This window comes from Theropithecus gelada, chromosome 5, assembly GCF_003255815.1.
Source record: "Theropithecus gelada isolate Dixy chromosome 5, Tgel_1.0, whole genome shotgun sequence".
NCBI lineage: Eukaryota > Metazoa > Chordata > Mammalia > Primates > Cercopithecidae > Theropithecus > Theropithecus gelada.
In genome coordinates this window covers 153,746,626-153,773,335 of record NC_037672.1, presented here as the reverse complement: position 1 = coordinate 153,773,335, position 26,710 = coordinate 153,746,626, and the positions used below count along the sequence as shown (strand labels likewise).

Here is a 26,710-nt window from a genome sequence, read left to right as displayed (position 1 = left end):
CTTACATTTTCCCTTTCTTCAAGCATCTGGCATTATTTCTTCCATCCTCACTCTTAGATGATAATTTTTTTTCTCTGTCACAAGGAGATGACAAGCAATCAGAAAAGGACTTCTGAACACTTTCCTCACACTGTTTACCTGCATGTCTCGTTGTCCCTGAGCAACTGACTTTCGTCCCTGTGACCCTAGGCGAGCACTGTGTGCCTTCCTTACTCCATCTCATTCATCTCTTGACTACTCAGGTGTGCCTCCTGCACCCTTCTCTCTCTCCTCCTCCTCCTCCTTCTTCTTTTTTTCCATTGGCCATTCTATAGGTTCATTACCCTTGGCGTGTCAATAAGCCTTTTACTTCTTCCATCTTTAAAGAAATATGTACTTCTCCTGGTCCCACATCATCATCCAGCTACCACCCATGTTGTCTGCTTCCTTCTCAGCAACTGCTCAGGACAGTTATGTTGCATTCACTGCCCTCATTTTATTCTCTTCTAAACTCATGCTCATCATGTTTTTGGCCTCATCATTTGTCATAATCGTACTTGGTACTCCATGATGACATATTGCTAAATTCAGTGGAAAATCCTCAATCCTCCTCTTATCAGACCTATTATCAGCAGTGGACACAAGTGATTCTTCACTTCTTTCCACTGAACACTTTGACACTGGTATCCCGATCAGCACACTCTCCCTGTTTTCAACCTATCTCTCTGGCCACTCCTCAGTCCTTTCCCTGGTTCCTCCTTCTCTCTCTCTGAACTGGAATTATGACAATGTTTCTAGGTTCAGTCCCTTTTTTAACAGAGATCACTTTAAAACCATGGCATCTCTTCCTAATAACATTCATTTGACAATCTTGTCCAAGCTCATGACTTTTAGTAATATCCATAAACCTCTGGATCTCAAATTTATGTATCTAGCCCATCTAAGCTAGAATATTCTCTTAAATATCCACACACCTCTCAATCTTTCCATTTGGATTATTGAAACTACTTCTAAGTGGCCTCCCTGTTGCTACCATTGCCTTCCTGCATTCTATTTTCAGCACAGTAGTGAGTAGGATCCTTTTAAACATAAGGCAGATGATATACTGCCTTTCCTTGAAACTTTCCAATAGTTCCCAACTACAGTTGCCAAAGTGAACAAATGAAAACACAGGATTGCCTCGTTTTATATGTGAATTTTAGCTAAACAATGAATGATTTTATAATTTGGGGGCCATACTTATACTAAAAGATTATTCATTGTTTATCTGAAATTCAACTGTAACTGGGCATCCTCTGTTTTATCTGGCAGCTCTACTCAGTCACCCAGAGTAAATCGCTAATTCTCACCGTGGCCTACAGTGTCCCCTTGTAGTCCTTCTATCTCCAGCCTTCGTTCCAGCCACAGTGTCCCCTCCTTGCCATTCCTTGAGTTGAATTTACCTAACATACTTCCAAACAGATTATTAGCCCTGCTATTCCATATTCCTGGGATGATCTTCCTCACATAGCCCCACGACTTCAAGCCTCAACTCCTTAAGGTTTTGCTTGCACATCAGCTTCTCACAGAGGCCGTGCCTGTCATTCTTGTCTCCTTCCTGTTTTACTTTTTTCCTGTAATACACTTTACCATCTAACATTGTATATGCTTTATGTATTTTATGTATGGTCTGTTTTTCTCCAATAGAATATGTATTTCACAAAGGCAGAGATATTTACTTATTTTGTTCACTGCTTGATCCTCAGCACTTAGAAGAGTGTCTGGTTCATATTAGTTGCTCAGTATGTATTTATTGCAAATGAATAATATTACATAAATGGTGACAAGATAATCAGTAGCCTATGAGTGTGGTTATGAATGATCATATTATGTAGATTAGGGTAATGGTGATTAGTTTCACAGTACCCTATCTGAAATCTGCTGAAGCAATGAAGGTGTTAGGGAAATAAAGATGATTCCAGAGCATTTTATACTTAGGGCAAAGCAATACAGAATAGAGGTGCAGGGTGAAAAACAAGGCAAAGAAAAGAATGTAGGAAGATATTTATCAATTGACCTTGAACTTTGTGGGAAGATATTGATCAACTGACCTAGGACTTTATTAAATCTCACCATGACTTTGCACCTCCTGAGTATTCTAGCCCTACCCAATGTAGACATTAGATTCTACATGGAAAAAATATGCATTATTTTAATAGTCCCATAAGTTGATCCTAGTTGATACAATTTTACCTTTTGTAACTGCATAAATGTTACACTTTCAAGAGTCGGTCATCTCTCACCTGTACTGACAGTGCTGTTCAATCATCCCTTTACCTGATGCTGGCTGCTCCCTTTCCAGACTGTTGTGCACCCAGCGGATTCCTGGCATATCAGATTGAGAACTGATGGATCTACTTTTAGAAGTTTATTAAACCTAGGGCCGGGCACAGTGGCTCATATCTGTAATTCCAGCACTTTGGGAGGCCGAGGCGGGCAGATCACCTGAGGTCAGGAGCTCGAGACTAGCCTGGCCAGCATGGTGAAACCCCGTCCTTAAAAAATACAAAATACAAAATGCAAAAATTAGCCGGGTGTGGTGGTGGGCACCTGTAATCACAGCTATTTTGGAGCCTGAGGCAGAAGAATCACTTGAACCCGGGAGGCAGAGATTGCAGTGAGCCGAGATTGCAGTGAGCCGAGATTGCAGTGAGCCGAGATTGCGCCGCTGTACTCTACACTCCAGCCTGAATGACAGAGTGAGGCTCCATCTCAAAAAAAAATTCAGAACGATAAGGTCTTAGCCTGGTTGTCCTTAGTCTCTGCCTATGCAGAATGTGAGTCATCCTGTTTGCTTTATAGTTTAGATCACAGTGGCAATCATATCCCTGAGCTGTTAGGGATCAAAGCTTCTACATTGTTCTCATGTACACTAAAAATTATTGAGAGTAAAATGGACCACGGTACATACATCAAGTATAATCATTTATTTAACAGTCTTCCAATTATGAACATTTCAGTTTTAAATTTTATTTTTAATTTTCTCTATTAATAATACTACAATGACTATCCTTGGATTATACTTCTGATTATTTCCTTCAGATAAAAATTCTGAATATGGAATTATAGGATCTGAAAAGACTGACATTTTTAAGGCTGGTGGAAAATATTGTTGAATTGTCTTTCAGAAATACTTTGACATTTTGCTCTTCTTTACAGTTCATGAGAAAAAAATATTTTTGCCCTGTCTTGATCTACAATTGACATTAACTCTCCTCTGTCTTCTGATTTCTTGTTTTCATTGGCCTTCTTTTCTGATTGCAAATGTACACATAGTTCTGTACTTATTAAGCTTTTTTCTAATCTTTCTTCTCATAAATCCATTATTCTTTCTTATTTTTTTCTCCCTGCCAAACTTAATGAAAAAGTTCTACTTGCTTTCTCAATTTCACTGCTTTTTCTTTAAGGGCCGCCTTTCTTCCCTTCTTACTTCAATGAGACTTCTCTGTTCTTAAGGTCACAGAACACCACCTGTGGAATAGCTGCAGTGGCCGGCTTTTACTCCTCTTTCTTGCTGATCTTTCCATCACTTTGATGTTATTGTCCCTCTCTACTCCTCAAAACTCTCTTCTCTTTGGGAGAAAAAATCACTAACACCTCTAGGCTCTCTTCCTGATCCTTAGACTGATCTATTTTGAAACACCAGTGCTGGTTGATCCTGTGCCTTGACCTTTGGTCTAAGTATGGGGAAATCCCATTTTCCTGTCTTCTATCCTCTTCTCTTTTCATGTGTGCCCTTAGCGCATGGCTTTAACATTTGACATTTGTATATGTTAATGACTATCATTCTCTATTCCAAGCAAGTCCTCTATATTTAATGCCACAAAAAATGTTTGCAGTTGTCTGCTGGATGTATGCATGTCAATACACCTCCACTGATTATAAATTGACCCAACCTGAACTTTTCCTTCTTTCTTATCAGTTTTGTCTATATTAGATAGTTATGTCGCTATTAACGCATTCTCTCAAGCTAGAATCACTTAAAATTAAGGATATCTCTTCTCTCCCTGATTCCCCATGCCATCAGCTACCAATTCCTATTGGTTCTACCATGGTCATGTACTTTGCCACCCTTCTTTTCATTTGTTTTCCTCAATGGTGGTAATCAATCAGGTCATAAAGCATACTTTTTTATAGCATTTCATTAATACTGTTCTGTCAGATCCTGAATACTATTGGAGATCAAAATATCCAAAAGACATTAAGATTTGGCTGCGCCATGAAAGAACTTCGAGGCAAGTAGGAGGGAGTTGTACAATAATTTCAATTTGATGTCGTGCTAGAGATATGAACAGAATGATACAGGATCACAAAGGTCGACCAGCTTAGAGGTAGTCGTGTATATACAGAGAGAGGTCACATTAGTGGAAGCCTGCTGGAGAAGCTGAGTCTTTATTAGTGAGTAGTGATTAGCCATATGACAAGGCGATAAAAGCAGTTATTAACAAAGGGCAACATCAGGAGCAAAGGTTCAGATACCAAAGTCTTGTTCATGGCTCCCACCAGTCTACACACCCCCTTCTCCCAATCCAAGGTACCTCCTCACCTAAAATAGAAGTAGAAAGCCAGAAAAATTAAACTTGTATGTATCCCACCTTCCTTAAAATCTCTTCTGACTCTTGCACTGCCTTATGATTAAGTCCAGATTCCATAACATGGAACACACAAAGCCTTCCCAATCAGACCCCAATTCATTCCTGCAGCCTCACCTCCCACCATCTACTCTCCCCCGATAGCAATGCTTTCTCGCAGTCTTCATCTTTTTCTTCACCCAACACCATTTTTTTCAACTCAGTTTCCTTATAAATATCTAAAGTGCTTCTCCCTTCTAATCTATATAATTACTTTCTAATTCTCTAAGCTCTAGATTAACTTTGATCTATTCTTTGTATCCCCTCCTTAATTCTCCAGGCAGAATTAATCGCTCTCACAGCACTTGGGTTTTCACTTCTGTTATAGTCATGATCTAAAGGACACAGGTTTCTGCATCAAGAGATACGAACTTCACAATGGCTTTATTACTCATCTTCTTCACTCGGTGTGAGCACATGAGAGGAATGTAATATAGTCTACTGAATGATTTAACTTTTTATCTAACCCTGTTTTCAGAGCCATATCTTGCTTATATCAATAGAAGAAGCCTTCTCAGGTGTGTTTGAGGTGACCGTACCAACTTTTCACAAAAATATTCTATGTTCTCTGTTGCACCGGGTGATTCTTTTGACCTGCCTGGAATTCTGACCATGAGACACAATCTCATTTTAGTGTGATGACCGCCATATAAAAACATGACCAAAGAACATATAATTGTTTATGCTTTTATTTTTTGGAAATGTTCAGGTCTGTGCATGAGTACTAAAGATTTTATGGCAGAATAGGGATGTCATAGAGTGATTTAAAAATGTAAAAAAAAAAAATCCCAAACACTTCATAAAATAATTATTATTTACATTTTTCTCCATTGTTGAAATAGGAATGGAGTGCTGACTAGTTACTTTATAGAAGTTTCTTTTAATATAATACTGTACACTGTAATTAAGATAACAGTGACACAGTGGGCCTCAACATTGAAATGCTGCATTTTGCGTAGGATTTTTTGTTGGTTTCATTTCATATAAGGATTTTACAGGCAAAGAATATGAATTCAGAAAACTGACATAAGAGAAGTGAGCTAAGGATATTATTATGCTTATTTTTTAAGTTCTTTAGCACAGAGGTATTCATGGCCATAAAGATTAATTTACTGATGTGTAATGCCCATTTCTCCCTCCAGAACAGCTACTGAATATAAATCTGTTGTAGAAGAGAAAAAAGTTTGTTTCAGAATTTTCCTTGTAGGGCTGGACAAGCTCTGATTTGCCACATCAGTCTAGAAAGAATGTTGGGCGGAGATGTCATTGAACACTGCCTACTGAGTCCATGCTACTCCATGTAACACAGACCAACATCAATCATGAGCTATATTTTTTTTAATAATTATTTATCTTTGCTAAACTTGGTACAACTTGGATAATTAAATATACAATAAAATGTGTATGGTAATCCCTAAATATGTACAGTGCTGAATTGTTTATTAAGATTTTAAAATATACTGTTTTGCTTAATCCTTATAAACAGTTTCCTAGGTAGGCAGAATCATCCCTCCTTTGAATATCTGTTCCTACAGACACACACATAAATGAGGTGTTCACCATGTAATTTTGACAAATGCCCCATTTTCTATGGCTGGTAGGTATGCCTCCCCTACACTGAAGAAGAGAGTATGATTTGCATTGTCAGCAGTAGGAGATGAGCGAGTGCCTTCTGACCCGATAAAATGTACCTGGGAGGGATGAATGGCGGGTTTCAGGAGGCATAGTGCATTAACCAAGGCTTATGAAATCTGTACAAAGCCGTTCCATTGAGTTCCACTGTGAATAATCTATAGAATGTTTAAAATAAAGGCCATTTTTAAGTTTAAAATTTAAAAGCTGATACATTTGTCTAGAAAAGTAATTGGTATTTGTACTCATACCCTATCGACCCTTTGTTGTAGAATGTGTAAATTTCTGTTATTTAATTCAGACAACAATGGCAAAGGCAAAAACAGGGAGACCAGTTAGAAGACTATTTCATATGTTGGCCTGAATTGTAAAGTGGCAGCAATAGAAGTAGGGAAAGTGGTCAGATTCTAGACATAGTATGAAGATTGAGCCGAGATAACTTGATGTGGGATATGGAGTGTAGCACAGAAAAAGGGAGGAGCAAAATGCGTCTGCAAATTATGGAGTTGGCATTTACTGAGATGGTAATAATGTGTTGGTAAGAAATAGGAATTTTCTGGTAGTCGGCGTATAAATTATATGTAATGCTTTGAAACTATAGAAGATCACCAAGGGGAAGAATGAGACAGAAACTAGAAAAGGTCCAAGCAGAGATCCTTGGGACACTCCATCATGTAAAAAGAAGGTGGTAAGGAGGAACCAGCACTCAGAGCTAAGGAGAAGCATCTTGTCAGATAGGAAGAAAATCTGCAGAGCACACAGTGTGTGAAAAGCCACTTACTGCCAATTGGTTAGTTAGACTAAAAAAACAGACCATTGGATTCAGCCATGTGGGGGTCATTGCTGACCTTTGTTTGCATTCTAATGGCTTCCACTGAATTATCTCACTTTTCCCCTCAAAGCAGTTCACTGGGGGATTTTTCTGTTGCCCCCTCAGTTTCAGCTACTTAACACTCTTTTTATACTGTCAAGCCATTTTAAAGTAAATAACTCAGTACCATTGTTTCTTACTCAAAATAAGGCCTTCCACTCAAGGCACATACAAAACTAGAATGAAGTTGAGCATATTATCCAACTGTTTAACTTATTGAACATATAATTGACAATGTCTGCCAATATAGCCACTATTCCTAAGCTAGATTTCCGTAAAACATTCCACGATTTCCCTTAATGGTGGTTGAGTGATACACTGAATAAATATTGTGTGTGCTGTATGATAAATTTCTGTAAGAAAGTGTCTTCAGAGATTCTAGGTTTCAGGTACATATTCTTTCATGTTTTGCAGTGAATGTGTGTTTTTCTTCCAATAGTTCTTAGTTTACATTTTCTTTCATTGGAAGTTCATCACTGTTAGGTGTTTCTTGAGTATTATAACAAAGCAAATCCACAAGCATTCAATATTAGATTAGGAAAAAAAGTCCTGCAATACTTTGTTGTCAAACACTTGCCACCAATAGATGTTATTTTAGCTTTTAAGGCCTGTCACACTGTTTATTCAGAGGAATCGTTTTTCAGATTTTAGTTAAATAATTAAAAAAAAAAAACCCTTAATTTTGGCTTCCCACAGATGCCATTGTGGAAAGCATTCTTAGTACTATGTTATTTAGTCATCCCATGGAATTCCAGTTTTCAACATTGATTATTACTTATAACCCACAGTTTGACCTAGGAAGTGGGAAACTCTGTGTATTGACTCTGACTCACCAGCCAACAATGAGCCTGCTCTGTGGTGGAGTTGACTTCTATGGAGACCTGCAAATCTAAGGTGCTATCACTAGGGTGAAATTTTTTCTTTAGCTTGTAAACCACGAATGCTTTAGGTGAGATGTTGAGAGTAACAGTGTTTTAGTTCGTACATCTGGTTAGATGGTAATGGTTCTCCAGTTTCATGATGATGGGAAAAGTGAGTCCATAGCAGTTGTTTCATCCATCAAGTTGGTAAGAAGGTCTAGTTAGTACATAAACATTACTTTTATTTAAGACAACACTTTTGGCAAAATTAGCCATCTCTTTTTTCATATATCCAGTCTTCTCAAGAAGACTTCTGCTCTCCAGGGTTTTTCTGAAACCATGAAACTCATGGCCTTTTAAGGCCAGTTTCAGGTTTGAGCCTTAAAAAGTATTGTTTTTAAATGCTGGCTCATACACTTTTCATACCGGACTGTTGCTGTGATGGGTTATATAGATATGTCAAGTTTTATTCAATTGTCATGCTCTTTTAATAAGAACTCCTCAATTTTAAGCCTTGATGTGAATACAATTGGCCACCTTCCCTAGGATTTCTCACTTAAATATATAATCTGCATTACCTACACAGCATTAAGACATCTGTTCTTGAGTAGGAATGCAAGCATTTGCTTTTCATTGCCGGCTTAAAAATAATTTAAAAACATGACCCAGATAACTTTTGGATGAATTCGGATAAGCACATAGGGAAAGGCAGAGAAGCGTGTTTAAATGAATTGTTTCAGGACATTCTTGTGTCTTTACAGAACCACCCGTGAGTTGTTCCTGGCAGGCATTTGTGTCTGCATGCCCTGTCGGCTGCTTAGGCTCTTTAAAAGTAAGACCTCTGTATAATATATCAGTTTGACACTACACAAATGAGATTGGAGACACCTTTAAGAAGTGATGTTACACAAGGCTGAACATTTATTGTCTTCTCTTAAACACCTGATCATTTTATAATATTGTTTTGTTTTTAACTCTGACAATAAAACTTAATCTTCTTTCCTAACTCTCTGTTAGGTATGAATGAATTGAAAGCTTTCTTATCAGTTTGACGGATACTATATGCTGTTGACTAGGAAAGTTGCAACATAAATCTTTGTAGGCCCTAATAGTTTTGCAACAGTTGCTATGCTACTCAAGGTAAACATTTATATGTGTGTATTTGTCCAAGGAAGATTCATTTTAAGTGTGTTTCTAAAATTGCACTGGCCACAAAAATCCTAATAAAATGACAAGCTATGGTATTTTAGAGGTAAGTAATGACTTATTGTGAAATTATAAGTAGTTCAGATAGTACTATTCCGAACAGGAAATCAGCTTTTCTTTTTTCTAAAAAAGGGGAAAGATGTTAACAAGTGCAGAAAATATTTAAGGTAGCCATAATAAAATACAAAACAGTAAAACACTGATTTTTGAAAAGAACAATGGAAAAGTCAATAAGAAAACTTAACTTTTGCAGCCAAACTTGCTGTCTTGAGCTTGTTCCTATGGCTATTATTTTGTCTGAACTCCTGGGCTGCCAGTTATTTTTCATTAATACAAATATATTTGTTTTTCGGTAATTCTTACATACTGAGTTCACTCTTTTATGGTCCACATTCACCAGGATTTGTGTGATACTTGTTTGGTTACTTGTGTGATTCACAATAGCAGATTCTCATTTCAGCTTTGTTTTGGCAAGATAAAACTCTCTTCTATGATGCAGTATACTGAGCTTCCATAGAATAAGCTTCACAAAGACAAGAATTTTCTCTTGTTTTGTTTATAGTGCTCGCCTCACAGGTTTTTACTTCTGTTCATTTGTTTTATTTTTATTTTTATTTATTTATTTATTTATTTGTTTATTTTTATCTTTTTTTTTTTTTTTTGAGGCAGAGTCTCACTTTATCACCCAGGCTGGAGTGCAGTGGCCCGATCTTGGCTCATTGCAACCTCCACCTCCTGGGTTCAAGTGATTCTCGTCCCTCAGCCTTCTAAGTAGCTGGGATTACAAGCGTGGCCAACATGCCTGGCTAATTTTTTGTATTTTTAGTAGAGATGGGGTTTCACTCTGTTGGCCAGGCTGGTCTCGAACTTCTGAACCTCAAGTGATTCACCCGCCTTGGCTTCGGAAAGTGCTGGGATTACAGGTATGAGCCACTGCACCTGTGTGAGTCCTTACAGGTTTTTAAATAAATACTTGTTGAATGATTTAATGGACATAGTGTAATATTATCCTTTGATTGCTCCTATATAGATATGGAGAAGTTGATGGCATGTATTAGCATTCGAGGGCTGCCTTAACAAAATACCACAGACTTAAACAGTGGTGCCTTAAACAATGGAAACGTGTTTTCTCAAAATTTTGGTTGGTAGAAATTGAGATCAAGGTGTCAGCAGGTTTGGTTTCTTCGGACATCTCTCTCCTTGACTTGTAGATGTTCATTTTCTTCCTGTGTCTTCAGATGGTCTTCCCTCTCTACTATGTCTGTGTTAAAATTTTCTCTTACGATAAGACCACCAGTCATATTAGATTAGGGTCCACCCTAATTACCTTATTTTACTGATCTCTTTAAAGACCCTGTCTCCAAATACAGACATTCTGAGATACTGCGAGTAGGACTTTAGTAGAATAGAAACTTTGGGTGAACTCTAATTCAGCCCATAACACAACATGTATCTATATTCATTTAAACATTTTGGCATCAGTTTTCTAAGCATGGACCTGTTTCCTTCAGATTTTTAGGACCATAACTGCTTCTATTTATAAGCCAGACATGCCTTTCTAGGATATTTGATTTCTTAAAGAGCAAGATAAACTTCATGTACTCTTAAAATTATATATATATATATATATATATGTAGAATGATACCACAGTTGTACCACAGGGCAGTGTTTCCCAAAACTGATAAGCTAAAACAACAGGGAGAGTTCATAGAAAGAAAAAATAGAGTTCAGTCCCATTATAGCCTTACTAAGTGATTTATTATATTTTTGAGGCTCTCTAGATAATTTTGCTGAAGCTGCATTGGACCCTCTTGTATCTGACAATTAAATAGAATTTGTAAATGTAAAAGCTGGCAAGAAACTTGAAGGTCATTGACTTTAGCTACTGTATTTTGTAGTGGAGAAAACTGAGGCACAGATAGATTATGCAATTTACTCAAACTCTCTTCCCTACGTGTGAGTATCTCTGGGATTTAGAGTCCAGTCCCTTGACTCCTGATCATAGTTCTCTCATTATCATGTTGTCATTCAGGGTAACTTTCATCAGAGAATTTTAAAGACCCAATTTTGTAACGGATCCTTATCTCATAGAGCTGATATTTTAGAAATATACTGTTTGGCAGGACACTTCATCACACAGATTTTAGATGCCTTTTCTGCTCTTTGACAACCTGTCCTTACAAAGTAATAGACCTGAAAGGGTCTAGGCTAGGGCCACACCATCACCAAGGTTGTCATTACTGCCCTGCAGGTGATAACACAGAAGCTTTTCTCTGGCTGAATAAGGGTTGTGGTTTAGTTGTCTACATTGCAGAACACCAAGAAACTCTGCTTCCTGTTTGTATCCATTGCTATCCACTAAATTGTCTTAGCACAACCTATAGCTTAAAAGTATACCATCATATTTTTATAAAGAATAAAAGACATAAGAAACAGAGAATGTGAAAATCCAATTCAAGTCAAGGCATATTTTGCATATTCTAACCAGTTTATCAGCCCAATCATAAGTGTTTTTAAGTATCAAAGGTATTGTTAGAATTTTCTGGATACTAATTATGGGAGAAAATGCTATTAGTCTGTAAAGACCAGTAGTACTTTGTTAGAGAGAAAAGGAAAACTTAAAAATTCAAAGACATTTTTTTGTAACTTCTTTTTTTCGTTGCTCCCCCTTTCTCTCTGAGAGTCCCTTTAAACCACTTAGAAAAGCAGAACCTTGAAACTGGACAACTCGGCTGTTCCTTGAACCAGTGGGTGGAGGGACAGTCATGAGAAGGCCCTTAAATAGAAGCACCACTTCCCCTGTTCTGTCCAGGGACTGATTCTTTGAATCCCAGGAACTTATGTTCATTCTTCTTTCCTGTTTTTTGGGTGGGGACCACTGTGTGTGGGGTGTGGTGGGGAAACAGTTGTCTTTCTAAATTTATCAAATTGTAATTTAAATATTTAGAAGCTTAGCGATTTATAACACCAACTGATCTATGCATACAGGAACAGAAGATGCTTTTCTCCCAACCTTTAACATTTGAGGGGAAAAGTGTGCAGATTGCAGATACTTCACTGGACCCAAGGTGTGCATCTTTTGTTTGCCCAGTATTACAAGCTTATCTTGTTTTGCCTTCTTTTGTATTAATATTTTGAACTTCATCTCAGCAATGTTCATTTCAGTTAGCACTTTGTATTACTTCAAAAGAAATGCTCTGTTCAGAGAATCTCCAACAAATTGGAAGCAATATAAGCCAAATCATTCTTGGATTACTGTCTAATTGAAATTAGCCTACATAACAATTATATTTTATGTTTAAAATACACATCTGCACTCTGATGATTTAATAATGTACACTTTTTGTATTAACTTGCTAGCAGCCACTTATTTTATCTGTACAGATTTTGAAACTTTCCATTTGTAATAATACTTATTCTTTGACTATTACTGACCCCTTAACTTTTACTTTGTAAAACATTTATGTACATATGTAGGCTTATATTTTTGAAATATGCAAAAATTTGCTTTAAATTTTTGCACTATAAATTTAATCAATAGTAACTAAATTGGCTAAATTAAAATTAAAACCTTTTTCAGATCACTGTTCTCTATATCTCTAATAGAGTTTTCAGTCATAGTTCTGTCAAAGCAATTTTATGTTCTTTTGGCAATTATAGAAAACACTGGGTAACAAAAACATACTAGATTTAGTGTCTACTCTCAAAGTTTAACAGTCTAATGGGTAGAGCAAAAGCATCATAAAATAATTAGAAAATATCTTAGTCCTAATATTTCAGCCAGATCCTTGACATTATTGAAATTAAGTCTTTAATAGTAACCATTGTACTCTCTCTCTCTCTCTCTCTCTATATATATATATATGTACTTACACATTTCCATGTATCTTTGCTTATCTTTGTGTATCCTGTAACATCATGTCATAAACCTCAAATATACAAAATAAAATTTATTTAAAAAAAAAAAAAGATGAAAGGGGTAACAGCTGAGTGGAGACTTGGAAAGTACACATGAGTAATCCAGGCAAGGAAGGAGGCCAGACATTGTCATTCCGCTGTGCTTTTCTCATAATGCACACAAAGGCCCTGGAACACTGTAGTTACTCAATAAACTTTTGTTAAAAAAAAAAAAAAAAAAAGGATGAAATCATTGTTGGCCTAAAGCTGCCAAGTTCATTTCTGCCTATTGTACTCTGTAAGAATGTTCCCCAGTGGGCAGCGGGGCACCCACAAAGCCAGGAGCCCCATGAGGGTTGTGCCTGTCCAGAGAAAGGTACTCCTTTTCCTAGTTTACAGGGCAACTTCTGCTCTTCAAGCCAAGTGCTCACAGAGCAGCCCACAGAAGGAGTCTGTTTCCAGTTGACCCAATGGAGATAATATGGGACAGTGATGACCCTGTTGTTCCAAGTTTCATGGATGAATTGGATTTTTGAAAGGGTCATTGTAATGGTGAAGATTTATGATGTAGATCAACAGGGGGAGAGTTTTTGCATGTGGGGTATGGGGGCAGATTTAGCATAAGTTAAGGTACAAAGTCTGAGATGATATTATGTGTGCAGTAGTCAGCGAAGAGACTAGATTGATTGGAACAAAATGTGCATGTCTCTGATGAGTAGCGGATTAGAGGGGAAGGTGAGCAGAGGTCAGTTTTTGAGGACTCTGAATGCTGTGTAAGGAATTTGGATTTTATCCTCCAGATGAGAAATCACATAGGCATTTGTCCAAATTCATCATAGGATCAGTGATATCTTATTTAGTAGATTAACCCAGGATTATGCAGCATAGAACAAAGGAGAGAGAAATGATTAAAGGTAAGGAGATAAGGTTAGAAGCTGCTATTTATAGTACGTTTTTAGTATCTAGCCCAGGATGGAAGTAATGAGAATGAAAAGGAAGAGCCGATGTGTTAGTGTTTCCCTATACATGGGCATTTAGATTGCTTCCAGTCTTTCTAATCATTGAACATATTTCCATGTGCATAAGTGAAAGAATATTCAGTGCTTATCAGTTACATCAGCTAAAGTGTTATGCCTGTGTACACTAACTTCTGCAGGCAGAGCAGAGGAATTCCAATTTAATCACATCCTCAGTAATCCTTTTTAAAATTCTTGCCAATCTCATCTGTGTGAAATAGTATCCCTTTTTCGTATGTGAAATAATATCTCTCTTTGGATTTCTCTGATAATGAAGTTTAGCATATTTTCATATGTTTATTGACCATTCAAGCTTCTTGTCTGGAATTTGCCCATTTTTCTTCCATTGCCTTTGTCCTTGTTTTTGTATATTCTGGATACTAATCTTGTGACAGTCACATAGTTTGTCAGGGTATTCTCCCAGCGTCTCTCTGATCTCTTAATCTTGTTTATTAGACATTTTATATTAAGATATATTATAGGCAATTTATTAAGCTGATCTTTTATGGTTTAGGCATTTTCTATCTTGATTAATAAGTTATTTAATGTCAAATGATTTCTACGTGTATTTTGTTCTAGATCTTTGGGTTAATTATTATGCAATTTTTAATTTATGTGACACTAATTTGCATAACTACGAGGTAATTTTTCAGATGAAGGAAAATGAAAAGTGGAAAAGAAAAGGAAAATTTGATAAACTGTATTATAGTTTTCACTCTAAGTCTGTAATTGAACCATGAAGATATTTTTAATTTTTTTATATGACCAAAAGATACCCACATCCATCACGGTTTGTGGTAATGAAAATTAATGCCTTTCTCATTGATTTTACAGGAATTCTATCAGAGTTCATCTTCGTGAAGTCTTTGCAGAGTAGTTATTTCTAATTGAATTGAACACAATTTTCCTTCGCACATATTTCCAGCCTTAGTCTTTATAACTTCTTGCATATGTCCAGAAGGAATACATTGTCATTTTTAAAACAGTTAACATATGATTCATTTTACTTTCAGCAATTCACAGAAGCTGTGAGTCCTTCAGTGTTACCCCCTTCAGCTTTGCCACTGGACCTGCTTAATAATGCTATAACTGCCTTCAGTACCTTGGAAGACCTTATTCGATATCTTGAACCAGATAGATGGCAGTTGGACTTAGAAGATCTATATAGGCCAACTTGGCAACTTCTTGGCAAGGCTTTTGTTTTTGGAAGAAAATCCAGAGGTAAGCTCCCTCTTCAGATTAGAACCTCATTTAATTTTTTTTAGCAGCTAATGTTTCAGATTCTTCTGCCACAGCTTAGTTTAAAATTCATCAGTGATGTATTCAATACATTTTCTTATCATTTGAGCATATTTATGTGTTGAATAATAATGTATACAAAAGGAGGAACTTAGTTATAACCCAACAGGAATATATTGAAAGGGATACTTCTGAAAATTCCAGTTACATATTATCTTCAAAAATATCATTGTGATGAAGGCCTTCATTGCATTTTACAAAAATCATTGCTTACTCAAACCTAATACTTGGAACACGTGGATTTCGGGACTCAAGAGAAATTATCATAGCTGCAAAACCAGGTTAGGGCTAGAAAAAGGGGATGCTCTACAAAAATGTTTGTCTGCAGTGTCTCCCATGGGTCAGTATTATATCACTTTGCATTTTCTAAGCCTAGACACTTCTAAAAACTATGAGAAATGGCAACGACCCAACATAAAGTAGAATTCATAGTTTTCAAGGCAGGGTTCATAGCAAGAAAACAAGAACCTAAAAGAACCCACACCATAATAATTTTTAACTATGTAAATTTGCTGTTGAAACAATCACTTTTGCCCATATAGGTGTATCTTTCTCTAAGAGTGAAAGTGCTGTTAATTAAACCTAACTCTACATGGCCAAGAAATTGGAAATAATCTTAACTGAGTTTTCTGTAAGATTACGTAATTTTTTTTAGTAACATTGGAATTGGAAAGCATCCGTATCAAACACAAATGAAAACGTATAGAAATAACTGTTTAATTACAGTGCACTCAAAATATCTGTTTTAGTCTGTCAGAAATATTGAAATCTACAGCTTTGGAGAATGCAGTGACAGCCTAGAGAATTTATATGAAAGGAACAACGTTCAGTTAATTTGAGCCATTTGCAAGGGCAGATTGCACCAGACATGCTCTTCTAAAACTTGTCAGAAGGAAACCCGATTCCTGCCCTTTCCTGCTCTTAAGAGTTGCAGCTTTTTTGGATCATGAGCTTTAATCTCAGCAGGTCATGTTCAGACTTGCCCAGCCCTGGTATTTCGCTATGCCAACAGACGTGGTTTCCTTTTGGCAATATTTGAAATCAGTTTTCAAGTGCATGGGCAGCCGAGTCCTGTCCAGATGCTGAAAGCTGTTACATATTTATAAGATTTGATCTTGATGAATAACTTGATGAATAACTTACGAGCAACACTTCCCTTCCCTCCCACTTAGGAACAGGAAGATGAAGAGCTGCAAGACTAGCTGAAACATCCATGAATAGAGCCCTTGTTAGCAAATTTGAAGTTGATTATCATGTTGATCTGTGAGAAGCAAGGGCAGTGAATCAGGTTCTAAACTGAGATCTAGTTTTTTGACAGCTGATTTCTGGATTTGAGCCTAAAAACGTCCCTTCTAGCCAAGCCTTTATGCCTGAAAATATATGCCTGGTGCTCAAAGATTTGGCCGGAGGCTAGCTTGCATTCGAAAGCATCGGAAGCTGAACCAGATCTTTCAGATATTCATTTAACACTTTCAAAATTGAAGCCCTTTGCAGTTTGCCAAATTTATTAACTTTTTAAGCATGCAGTACGTGTGAGAAAAGCAGTGTATATTTTTGGAACTTTACATAAACTAAAATACAGGTGTGGGATAACATCTATATAGACAAAACTAACTCCCCTCCTGAGAGTATCTCTACAAAAGAACAGGAGTAAAACTTTTAAAAGCTTCTAATTAGACATTGAAATAGATTTCCCACAGAATAAACATCACAGTGTTACCACATTCATCTTAGAAAGACCACCCTCAGATTACTTTACAGTAATAGACTGTCTTTGGACTGAATCTCTTAAAAGAATGAACAGCTAACAAAGAAAAATATGACTGTTTTTTGTAGCAAAACTTATTAATGACATTTGCATTTAAAAATAATGATTTTGGTTGGTGGTGTGCTCAAAATCTGCATTCTTTAGAAAAATAAACTAATACCCATATTTGTTTTCTTAGGAGATAATTATAAAAGGAAAAAAGTCTGAAGACCAGCTTTTACAAATATTTGGCAGAGGGAAACTTCTTTAATATTATAGTTAAGCTATTCAGAAAGTATGCTTTGGTACATTATCTTTCTTTTTTTCTTTTCCTTTTTCTCTTTATTTTCTTTGCCTTTTCCCCCCCAAAAGTACTATACAATGTTTCAAGAATATATGACATATGACTTATTTTAACGAAGCTTATATGCATTTGAAGGCTTAGCAATAGGCAGCATAAATTTCAAATATGAAATGCCAAATTTAAAATCCTTAATTATATTTTTAGAAAACTGTGGACTGCATTCATGCTTTCCTTTTTTTTTTTCTTTCACTTTCTTCCTCTAGTTCAGGGTTTTCATTCATACCTTGCTACTGCTACAAAAAAAATACTGTATTTTCTAAGTCAAGCTTAACTAGTACTTAAAAAGGGCTTTTGACTTTTGTGTCAAACATGATAAATGAGTGGAAGCTAAGTTAAAAGTGTGTTTAAATTTTCACATTGTAGCAGGTATCACAACTTAGTTCACTTGGGAAATCTGTCTAACCTTTTATTGTGGTTAAGTAAACATTTTAAAGGGAACATATACAATCTCATTTTCTGTTGTCATGAAATAACATATTTAAAACTGCTTGACATAGATGAATATGCTTTGAGAGCTGAGAGCTTCTTCACTCACATTCTTAAGAAGTATAATTCTTAAATAAGCATTGAAAACTTTGGCAACCAGATTTTGTGTTTGTGCATATTTTAAGTCTTCTTCCTCCTTACCCAGGCATTAAATACTAGAGAAAAGATTCAAATAACCCCAAAAATAGTTTTAACAACAAAAGAGGAATGTGTACGTATATATACTATTAGAGCAGCAAAATGAAACCAGGTAAAATATGTTACACCATTTAGCATAATGAGCTCATTACTTGTATTAGGGATAAGCTGGCCTATTCAGGGCATTTGAAAGAAGGATTTGCTCTTAAATATTGAAAAGTTTTGCTTTCACAGGATCATTTTCAGATTAAAAAGAAATCTTTCAGTAGCCAAAATAAACAATGACTTTCTCTTGAGTTAGAAAAATAATTTTTTAACTGAATAAAGTGTTGAAATGGACTCATTGAATTAGGATTTCTTTGGTGCTTTCCTATACTTAACTCAGGTTTTGGTCTATCATATAGTTTACATACTTTTATAATTTGCAATTACCTATGCATAATTTTATAATACATTTCTTAAAATACTTAAATTATCAAACACAATTAAGACAATTTAAGTATCAAAAACACCTGGTCACATGTATAACAAATCCAAGAAAATAAGCATTTGATTCTTAATTATCTTGTCACTTAAAAATTAATAAAAATTAGCTTTTAATTTAAAAAAGTGGATTACATCATGATTATTTCTACTTGAAGCCATCTTTAACCAGAAAATAGTTTTCTTCTTTTTCATTCATGTATATGTTATCCATATTAGTGGAAAGGGTACGTTTATTATATTTTAGATAATGTTTCTAAATTTTTTAAATTTAGGAGGAAAAAACCTGAAGGAATGTATGTTATCTGAAAGTATTCAATGTCATTTGAATTGCTTTATTTGAATATTTCTAGGGAAAAAAACAGGCAGAGATATAAGGCAGAAAATAAATTGTATTAGAAGTGTTTATCCTAATAGTAATTACCTACTATTCATGTGATATGTATAAATTCACATTGAACATGACATGTTATTTTGATACAATTTTCCTGAGGCAGAATCATTTTGTGGTTAAAAACAATGGTTCTTTGAGGATTTACTGCAACAATCTGATGAAAGAATATTTTGCTTGGTCCTCAAAAGTAGGTATTCTTTCATAGAATAAAGCATAAACAGCATAGTTAACCAGCTTGCTAAAGGAGTAGAAGCAGGGGTTATAAATTAGATAAATTAAACATTTCTTCCACGCATTAGCAGGGGAGGGATAGATATCTGAAGGAGTTTAGTTTAGTCTAAATTTCCAAGATGGGAAATCATTCAATGCATTTGAAGCATTGCCTTCCTACAACTTCTGCTCTTATAAAGTATGTCCTTTTTATTCACTCATGGTCTACACAACTGTCTTCAAATGTGCATTTTCTTCATGCTTTTTTTTATATTTTATGATTCTTATTGCCATAGAGATTATAGAAAGTGCGGTTGGCACATTTCAATAAATTGTTCTTCACTAATTGTATCAGCCTAAAATCCTTTTAAGAATTATATTTGTTTTTTAATCAAAGCATTCATCATTTTGCATTTTATTCTTCAGTGTTCTCCATGTCAATTTTTTTTTTTTTTTTTTTTTTACTAAGGTTAAAACGTGTGGCCCTTTTTGTCTCTATAAAGTTTCCTATTTATAGCTTTCAACTGTTTTGTTGGCTCTGTTCTTAATATTACACAATGGCATCTCTTTACTGGTTGCTAAGTCATAATGAAGCTTTGTTTACTATGAACTAGAAAGTCCAATTTGCAGTTATATATCTCTAAAATCTACTTACAATAAGAGGGGATATTGTTATGGATATTGCTCATGAAATAACGTAAGATTTCTTTATGAAAAGAGCTTAATGAAATACATTCAGGCTCAAAGCATCAGCATCTATTTTTCTTTGCTCTCTTTTATGCCGTATAGTGGTGGATCTGAACCTTCTAACAGAGGAGGTAAGATTATACAGCTGCACACCTCGTAACTTCTCAGTATCCATAAGGGAAGAACTAAAGAGAACCGATACCATTTTCTGGCCAGGTTGTCTCCTGGTTAAACGCTGTGGAGGGAACTGTGCCTGTTGTCTCCACAATTGCAATGAATGTCAATGTGTCCCAAGCAAAGTTACTAAAAAATACCATGAGGTAGGTATACAATTTTCTTTTTTGATTTCCTTTGGGTATTTTATGTCTTTGAACAAAACAGTGAATCTGAAATGCATTTATGTTTGGAAAAAAGATGTAGTATTCATGGGGGAAAAAAAACAAGGTTTACAAATAGTTTATGCCTTTATTTTTTAAAATTAGCACCTTTAATTAAAATTCCAGATATTAGGGATTTAGAAAGATTATTCTCTGGTAGTATAACATGGGTGGTCAGTGAAGTTTTTGCCTCTCATACCAAAAAAAGTGTTTTCTGAGGGAAAAAAAAATGAGTAAAGTTTTTCAACTTTTAAACTTTTCAAAATATGAAGGAAAAATATTTCAAAGACAAGCTCAGAGATAAATTATTGTCTACTTTGGAGAAAGGAGAGCTTTGATATTTATTTTTCTACTTGGGGCAACAGAGACTCCTAAGATGACATATTCATAATTATAGTAAACTTTGTATTATTCGTGTTGCTTCAAATAACATGTTAAACTTTGTATGGATTTTTTAACCTTTCATCTCTTTATTCTCTGGAATGAAAGAAAATATAATATGGCATGTTAGTAATTATTGTTTTTTAGGACCCTGGGAACCTTAGAACTTGTACTCTTAATGTTTTTGTTAGTGACGGAGTCTCCCAATTATATCCCAAAACCTCCCCCACCAGCATCATATAGCATCATTCTATCAGGAAGCCATCCTTCCTGATGAGTCAACTTTAATTTCTATAAAACATTTACATTAGACCAAGTCAAAATCTGCCTTTCTGACATCATTTCAGTATGACTGCCTTTCCTTTCATTTTTTCCTTTAAATAAGAATACAGAATAAATATCTATCTAATAAATAAAATGATTTTTCATATGCATCAGGATTTCAGTGAAATCCTTAATGAAGTGAAAGCCTAGCTCTAGAGTGGAAACAGGGTCCCTTGTCTTCACGAATCCAGTGCTTTTTTTTCCACTTTATCAAATGCCAACACAATATTGGTGAAGGGCAGGAAAATCATGTCATAGGAAGTGTAGTTTATGAAACCTTACATGTTTAGGTTACCTAACAGATGAGGGTTTCACTGAAGACTTTATGCATATGAAGAATCATTTTATTTATAAAATATATATTTATTTCATGTTATTTTATTTAGTGGAAAAAATTAAAAGTCATGAAGTAATTTTTAAATGAAGCCAGAAGGGCAGATTTTTATTGGTATAATTTAAAGGCTTTGTAAAATTTAAAGTTGACTTTTCAAAAAGGATGGTTTCCAGATACATGAATGGTACCTGATGCTGCTGAAGGAGGAGATGGGATATAATAATTGAGGAAAACTAAAAGATACGGTAGCATGATAATGTTATTAATAAGATTCTTCCTTTTTGTATCAATCACCAGATTTCTTTGGGGGAAGACATTTTAGCCAAATAAATATATTTTCTTAATGATTTTTCTGAGTCCCACGTAAGAATTTTCAGAAAAGCAAGTCAGGAACTTTATATATATATATATATATATTTTATATATATACACACGCACACACACACCCACTTAGATGTCATATCTTCCTTGAAATGCTGGTGTCCTACCAGTCCTAGCATGACTAATTCATCCTCAGCGCATCTGTAGGGCTTCAAAGATACTCTATTAGAGAACTTTTATTATTTCAAAATTATTGTCTATTTTTGTTTGTTTCTATTGAATTGAGAGCTGAGGAAATCAAAAGTCACATTACAATGTAATGCTTGAGAACACAAACTTCATAGCTAGACATCCCAGTTTTGAACCTAATATTTGTTTGCTGTGTGACTTGGAGCAAATTGCTTAGCCCTCGTGCCTCAATTCCTCATCTGTAAGGTGAGTCTCCAACCCTCATACTCCACCGTGAGGATTTAGTGAGTTGATATTTACAAAACACTTAGAATTAAGCCTGGCAATTGTCATGCCCTTAATATATATTAGCTGCTCTCTCACTCATCTTTGCTTTTTCACCGTGCCTAGTCTTATTCTTTGGTTATGGTAAATGATCAATAAAGATTTAATGAATTTTGTCCTGAAGCAGGAAAAGTATTCTGGCCAAAAGATCTACAGGATACTCTGACAATAGTAAACTATTTGTTCCTTTTTCTCTGTTCTTACTCGGCTTAATAATTTTCATCTTATTTATATTTTTACATATTTAATAATTTTTAATGAAATAATAGTTTATGTTATTACATTAGGTCTGTTTGTTTTGCACAAATGAACCTAAAAATATATACCATTCAATTGCCTTATTCCAGTACTGAATCCCTGTTCCCAGTGCTCTGTGGTTCTCAAAAGTTCAAGGTCGTTTTGTTTGAATGTGTTGAGCAGTGGTCCATGAGCATTTGTTCCTTGCTGGTTCTCTCTGTGTCTTATCTACTATCTTCCAAAATCTCTGGCTCAGCTTCTTCCTGGACATTCCTTTTTGTGAACTTACCATTTTAATTTCAACCTCTCTGTCTAAATTTTCTGAGATGAACTTTAGCCCTGTTTCTTTCCTGGTGGCATAATCTGTGTCCTTTTCCTCTTTAATATTGTCTGGGACCTGCTGACCATTTTCCAAGTCTACTTTTCTCTTCCAAAGTCAAAACTGTCAAAACGAATTAAAAAGAAGAACACTAATTGTATCCTCCACCATTAGAATTTCTTATACAGGACTTACATTTCTAGAACATTAAGAGATTCTTCTGCTATTTGTAAATCTCTATGAGCATCAGCAAACAAAGACAGGGGACTTTGATTCAGCAAATGCATCTTGGCATATGCATGCTAGAGGAAGCAAGGATTGCAACCGGGCCTGACTCTTAGGACCATGTATGGTGGCCTCTCTAACCTTTTACTTTACATAGTAAATTTTTGTCCTTGCTGAATGGGAAAATGCATACACGTGGACATAGGAATTGAAGATGTTGGCTATGCCAATATTGCAATTTATCTTACCCCCCCACCCAACTTCATTCCAGAAACAATTTGTAGCAGGAGTGTGATAAGGAATAGTGCCAATGTCTGAAATGTAGTTAGTCTGACACCCTAAATTGTTCAAAAATAATAAATCAGTACTAACATAAAATAATATTCAGTAGCCATTGAGTTAAATTTCACATTAAAGAAATAAAGTTTAAGTAATTTTTATTCTAGAATTGTGAAATAGATGAGAAAACTACTTTAAAATTTTATAATTTCTGATAGTTATTATGAGACTTTGAAGTTTATCTCTTCAGGAAGAAAGATACTAAATAAATAGAATGTATGAGCAGTGACATTCTGAGTTTATAAAATTATTATCTATCACTCTAATAATTCATCCCTGGCCTAGGTACAAATAAAGGCTGTGTCACTTATTCTGTCTAAGCCTCTGTTCACTCATGTGTAAAATAGGGGTAATAATTGTAAATTACTTCATAGAATTCTTGTGAGTTAAAGTATGTAAAAACATTATTATTGTGCCTGGCACCCAGTAAGCATTCAAAAAATGTTAGCTAATTAACCTCTGATATTACCACATACTCCAGTGAGGTACGCATTCTCTGTTTTTCTTTTAAGTCTTTAAATAGAACAGTCATAAGACTTGACTTGTGCCTTTTTGGATTAATGAACATTTTTAGGAATGGTAGCTTTTAGAAGTTACTTTATGAGGTTATCTATGTCATATCCAAAAAGTAGAGATGCTAGAAAATTTCATATTATTTTGTGCTCTGGCCTTTGTTCATAATCCAAACAAAATACAATTTCCTAAACTTTATTGTTTCTATCATAAGAAATAAAATGTCATACATTTAAATAGGTAGCAACATCAAATATTTTAAATAATATTTTATAGAATTACACAACTGTATCTTGTTGTCATAGTATTAAGAGGAAATATGTGTAGTGTAAGTGTCAGTCTTGCTGTATTTTTATTAAAACCTTGACAATCCAAACTGCAAATAACTTTATTTAATAGAAGCATCATTGTTATTATTGCCAAACCTCTTCTCACTGCACAGTAGGATCCAGCTGCAGGAAGTTAGCTGTGACTGGGGCTGATGTCTATGAAGTACATCTAATCCATCTCATCAAGTTTATAGAGGACTTGAAGTGTAGCCAAGAAAATTAATGAGTGGCATAATTGAGCAGACTCAGCTGTGGAGTGATCATGTTTCTTTCCACAGTATTTCTTCACTTGAGTGTATTGCATCAAGTGTAAATATTTGTTAAATGTGTGAATAAATGAATGAGTGAAAGAAAGCAACAAACAGAAAAACGAATTGTGTATTGGTAGTTCCAAAATACTTAAGGTGAAATTCTAAAATAGTCAGATAAATAAAATAACGATTGCATGGTGAGTCTTTCCATTTAAGTACAGTTCCTTATTTGGAGACAGAATGCTTCCAAATTGTTGGCATTAAAATGTCTGCCCTTTCATGAAACGATGATGAGTTTTTTTTCTTTTTTCTTTTTTTTTTTTTTTGGTGGGAGAGTGTTTTCATAATGCCTGCTCTAGGAAAAATTAAAATGTGTGTCTTTTTTGGGCCCCAAGATTCTTTTCTAAAACGTTTATAAAAGCAAGTCATAGACATTCGTTGATTTTTAAAGGTGGCTTACTATTGTTCCCTTTCAGGTCCTTCAGTTGAGACCAAAGACTGGTGTCAGAGGATTGCATAAATCACTCACTGATGTGGCCCTAGAGCACCATGAGGAGTGTGACTGTGTGTGCAGAGGGAGCACAGGAGGATAACCGCACCACCAGCAGCAGCTCTTGCCCAGAACTGTGCAGTGCAGTGGCTGATTCTGTTAGAGAACTTATGCGTTATCTCCATCCTTAATCTCAGTTGTTTGCTTCAAGGACCTTTCATCTTCAGGATTTACAGTGCCTTCTGAAAGAGGAGACATCAAACAGAATTAGGAGTTGTGCAACAGCTCTTTTGGGAGGAGGCCCAAAGGACAGGAGAAAAGGTCTTCAATTGTGGAAAGAAAATTAAATGCTGTATTAAATACGTCACCAGCTAGTTGCAGAGTTACCATGTACCTATTCCACTAGCTGGGTTCTGTATTTCAGTTGTTTTGATATGGCTTAGGGTAATGTCAGTACAGGAAAAAACTGTGCAAGTGAACACCTGATTCTGTTGCCTTGCTTAACTCTAAAGCTCCGTGTCCTGGGCCTCAAATCATATAAAATCTGGATTTTTTTTTTTTTTTTGGCTCATATTCACATATGTAAACCAGAACATTCTATGTACTACAAACCTGGTTTTTAAAAAGGAACTATGTTGCTATGAATTAAACTTGTGTCATGCTGATAGGACAGACTGGATTTTTCATATTTCATATTAAAATTTCTGCCATTTAGAAGAAGAGAACTACATTCATGGTTTGGAAGAGACAAACCTGAAAAGAAGAGTGGCCTTATCTTCACTTTATCTATAAGTCAGTTTATTTGTTTCATTGTGTACATTTTTATATTCTCCTTTTGACATTATAACTGTTGGCTTTTCTAATCTTGTTAAATATATCTATTTTTACCAAAGGTATTTAATATTCTTTTTTATGACAACTTAGATCAACTATTTTTAGCTTGGTAAATTTTTCTAAACAGAATTGTTATAGCCAGAGGAACAAAGATGATATGAAATATTGTTGCTCTGACAAAAATACATGTATTTCATTCTCGTATGGTGCTAGAGTTAGATTAATCCGCATTTTAAAAAAACTGAATTGGAAATCAATAGAATTGGTAAGTTGCAAAGACTTTTTGAAATAATTAAGTTATCATATCTTCCATTCCTGTTATTGGAGATGAAAATTAAAAAAGCAACTGGTGGAAGTAGACATTCACATCCAGCCATTACTAATCTATTCCTTTTTTGGGGAAATCTGAGCCTAGCTCAGAAAAACATAAAGCACCTTGAAAAAGACTTGGCAGCTTCCTGACAAAGCATGCTGTGCTGTGCTGGGCAGTAGGAACACATCCTATTTATTGTGATGTTACGGTTTTATTATCTTAAACTCTGTTCCATACACTTGTATAAATACATGGATATTTTTATGTACAGAAGTATATCCCTTAACCAGTTCACTTATTGTACTCTGGCAATTGAAAAGAAAATCAGTAAAATATTTTGCTTGTAAAATGCTTAATATTGTGCCTAGGTTATGTGGTGACTATTTGAATTAAAAATGTATTGAATCATCAAATAAAAGAATGTGGCTATTTTGGGGAGAAAATTATGTGCGTGTGTGTCCTCAAGACTTATCTCTTGGACTCTGAGAAAATGAAACAAAATTTTGTGTTATGATTTTCATTATGCAAAAGTATATGTCAATTCAAAAGACAAAAAAGGGAAAATCCCTGTGAGCCTTCTCTGCCTCTTGTTTCCAATGCCTTTGAGCAGTGGTTTTATTTTTCTTACTGGTCTTAATACAGATTTCTGGTAATTTAGGTTTCACCTGAC

General features: G+C 35.2%; 1 protein-coding gene across 1 annotated transcript in view; it reads left to right on the top strand.

Moving 5' to 3' along the window:
- PDGFC (platelet derived growth factor C) overlaps positions 1–26,486 on the top strand; it is a 214,395-nt gene extending 187,909 nt beyond the window's left edge. The window contains exons 4-6 of the mRNA XM_025386594.1: positions 15,146–15,353; positions 20,043–20,260; positions 24,880–26,486. Coding sequence (XP_025242379.1) covers positions 15,146–15,353; positions 20,043–20,260; positions 24,880–24,996 — 543 coding nt within the window. The 3' untranslated portion in view covers positions 24,997–26,486. The remainder of the gene's footprint in view (positions 1–15,145; positions 15,354–20,042; positions 20,261–24,879) is intronic.
- The last annotated feature ends 224 nt before the right edge of the window (positions 26,487–26,710 follow it).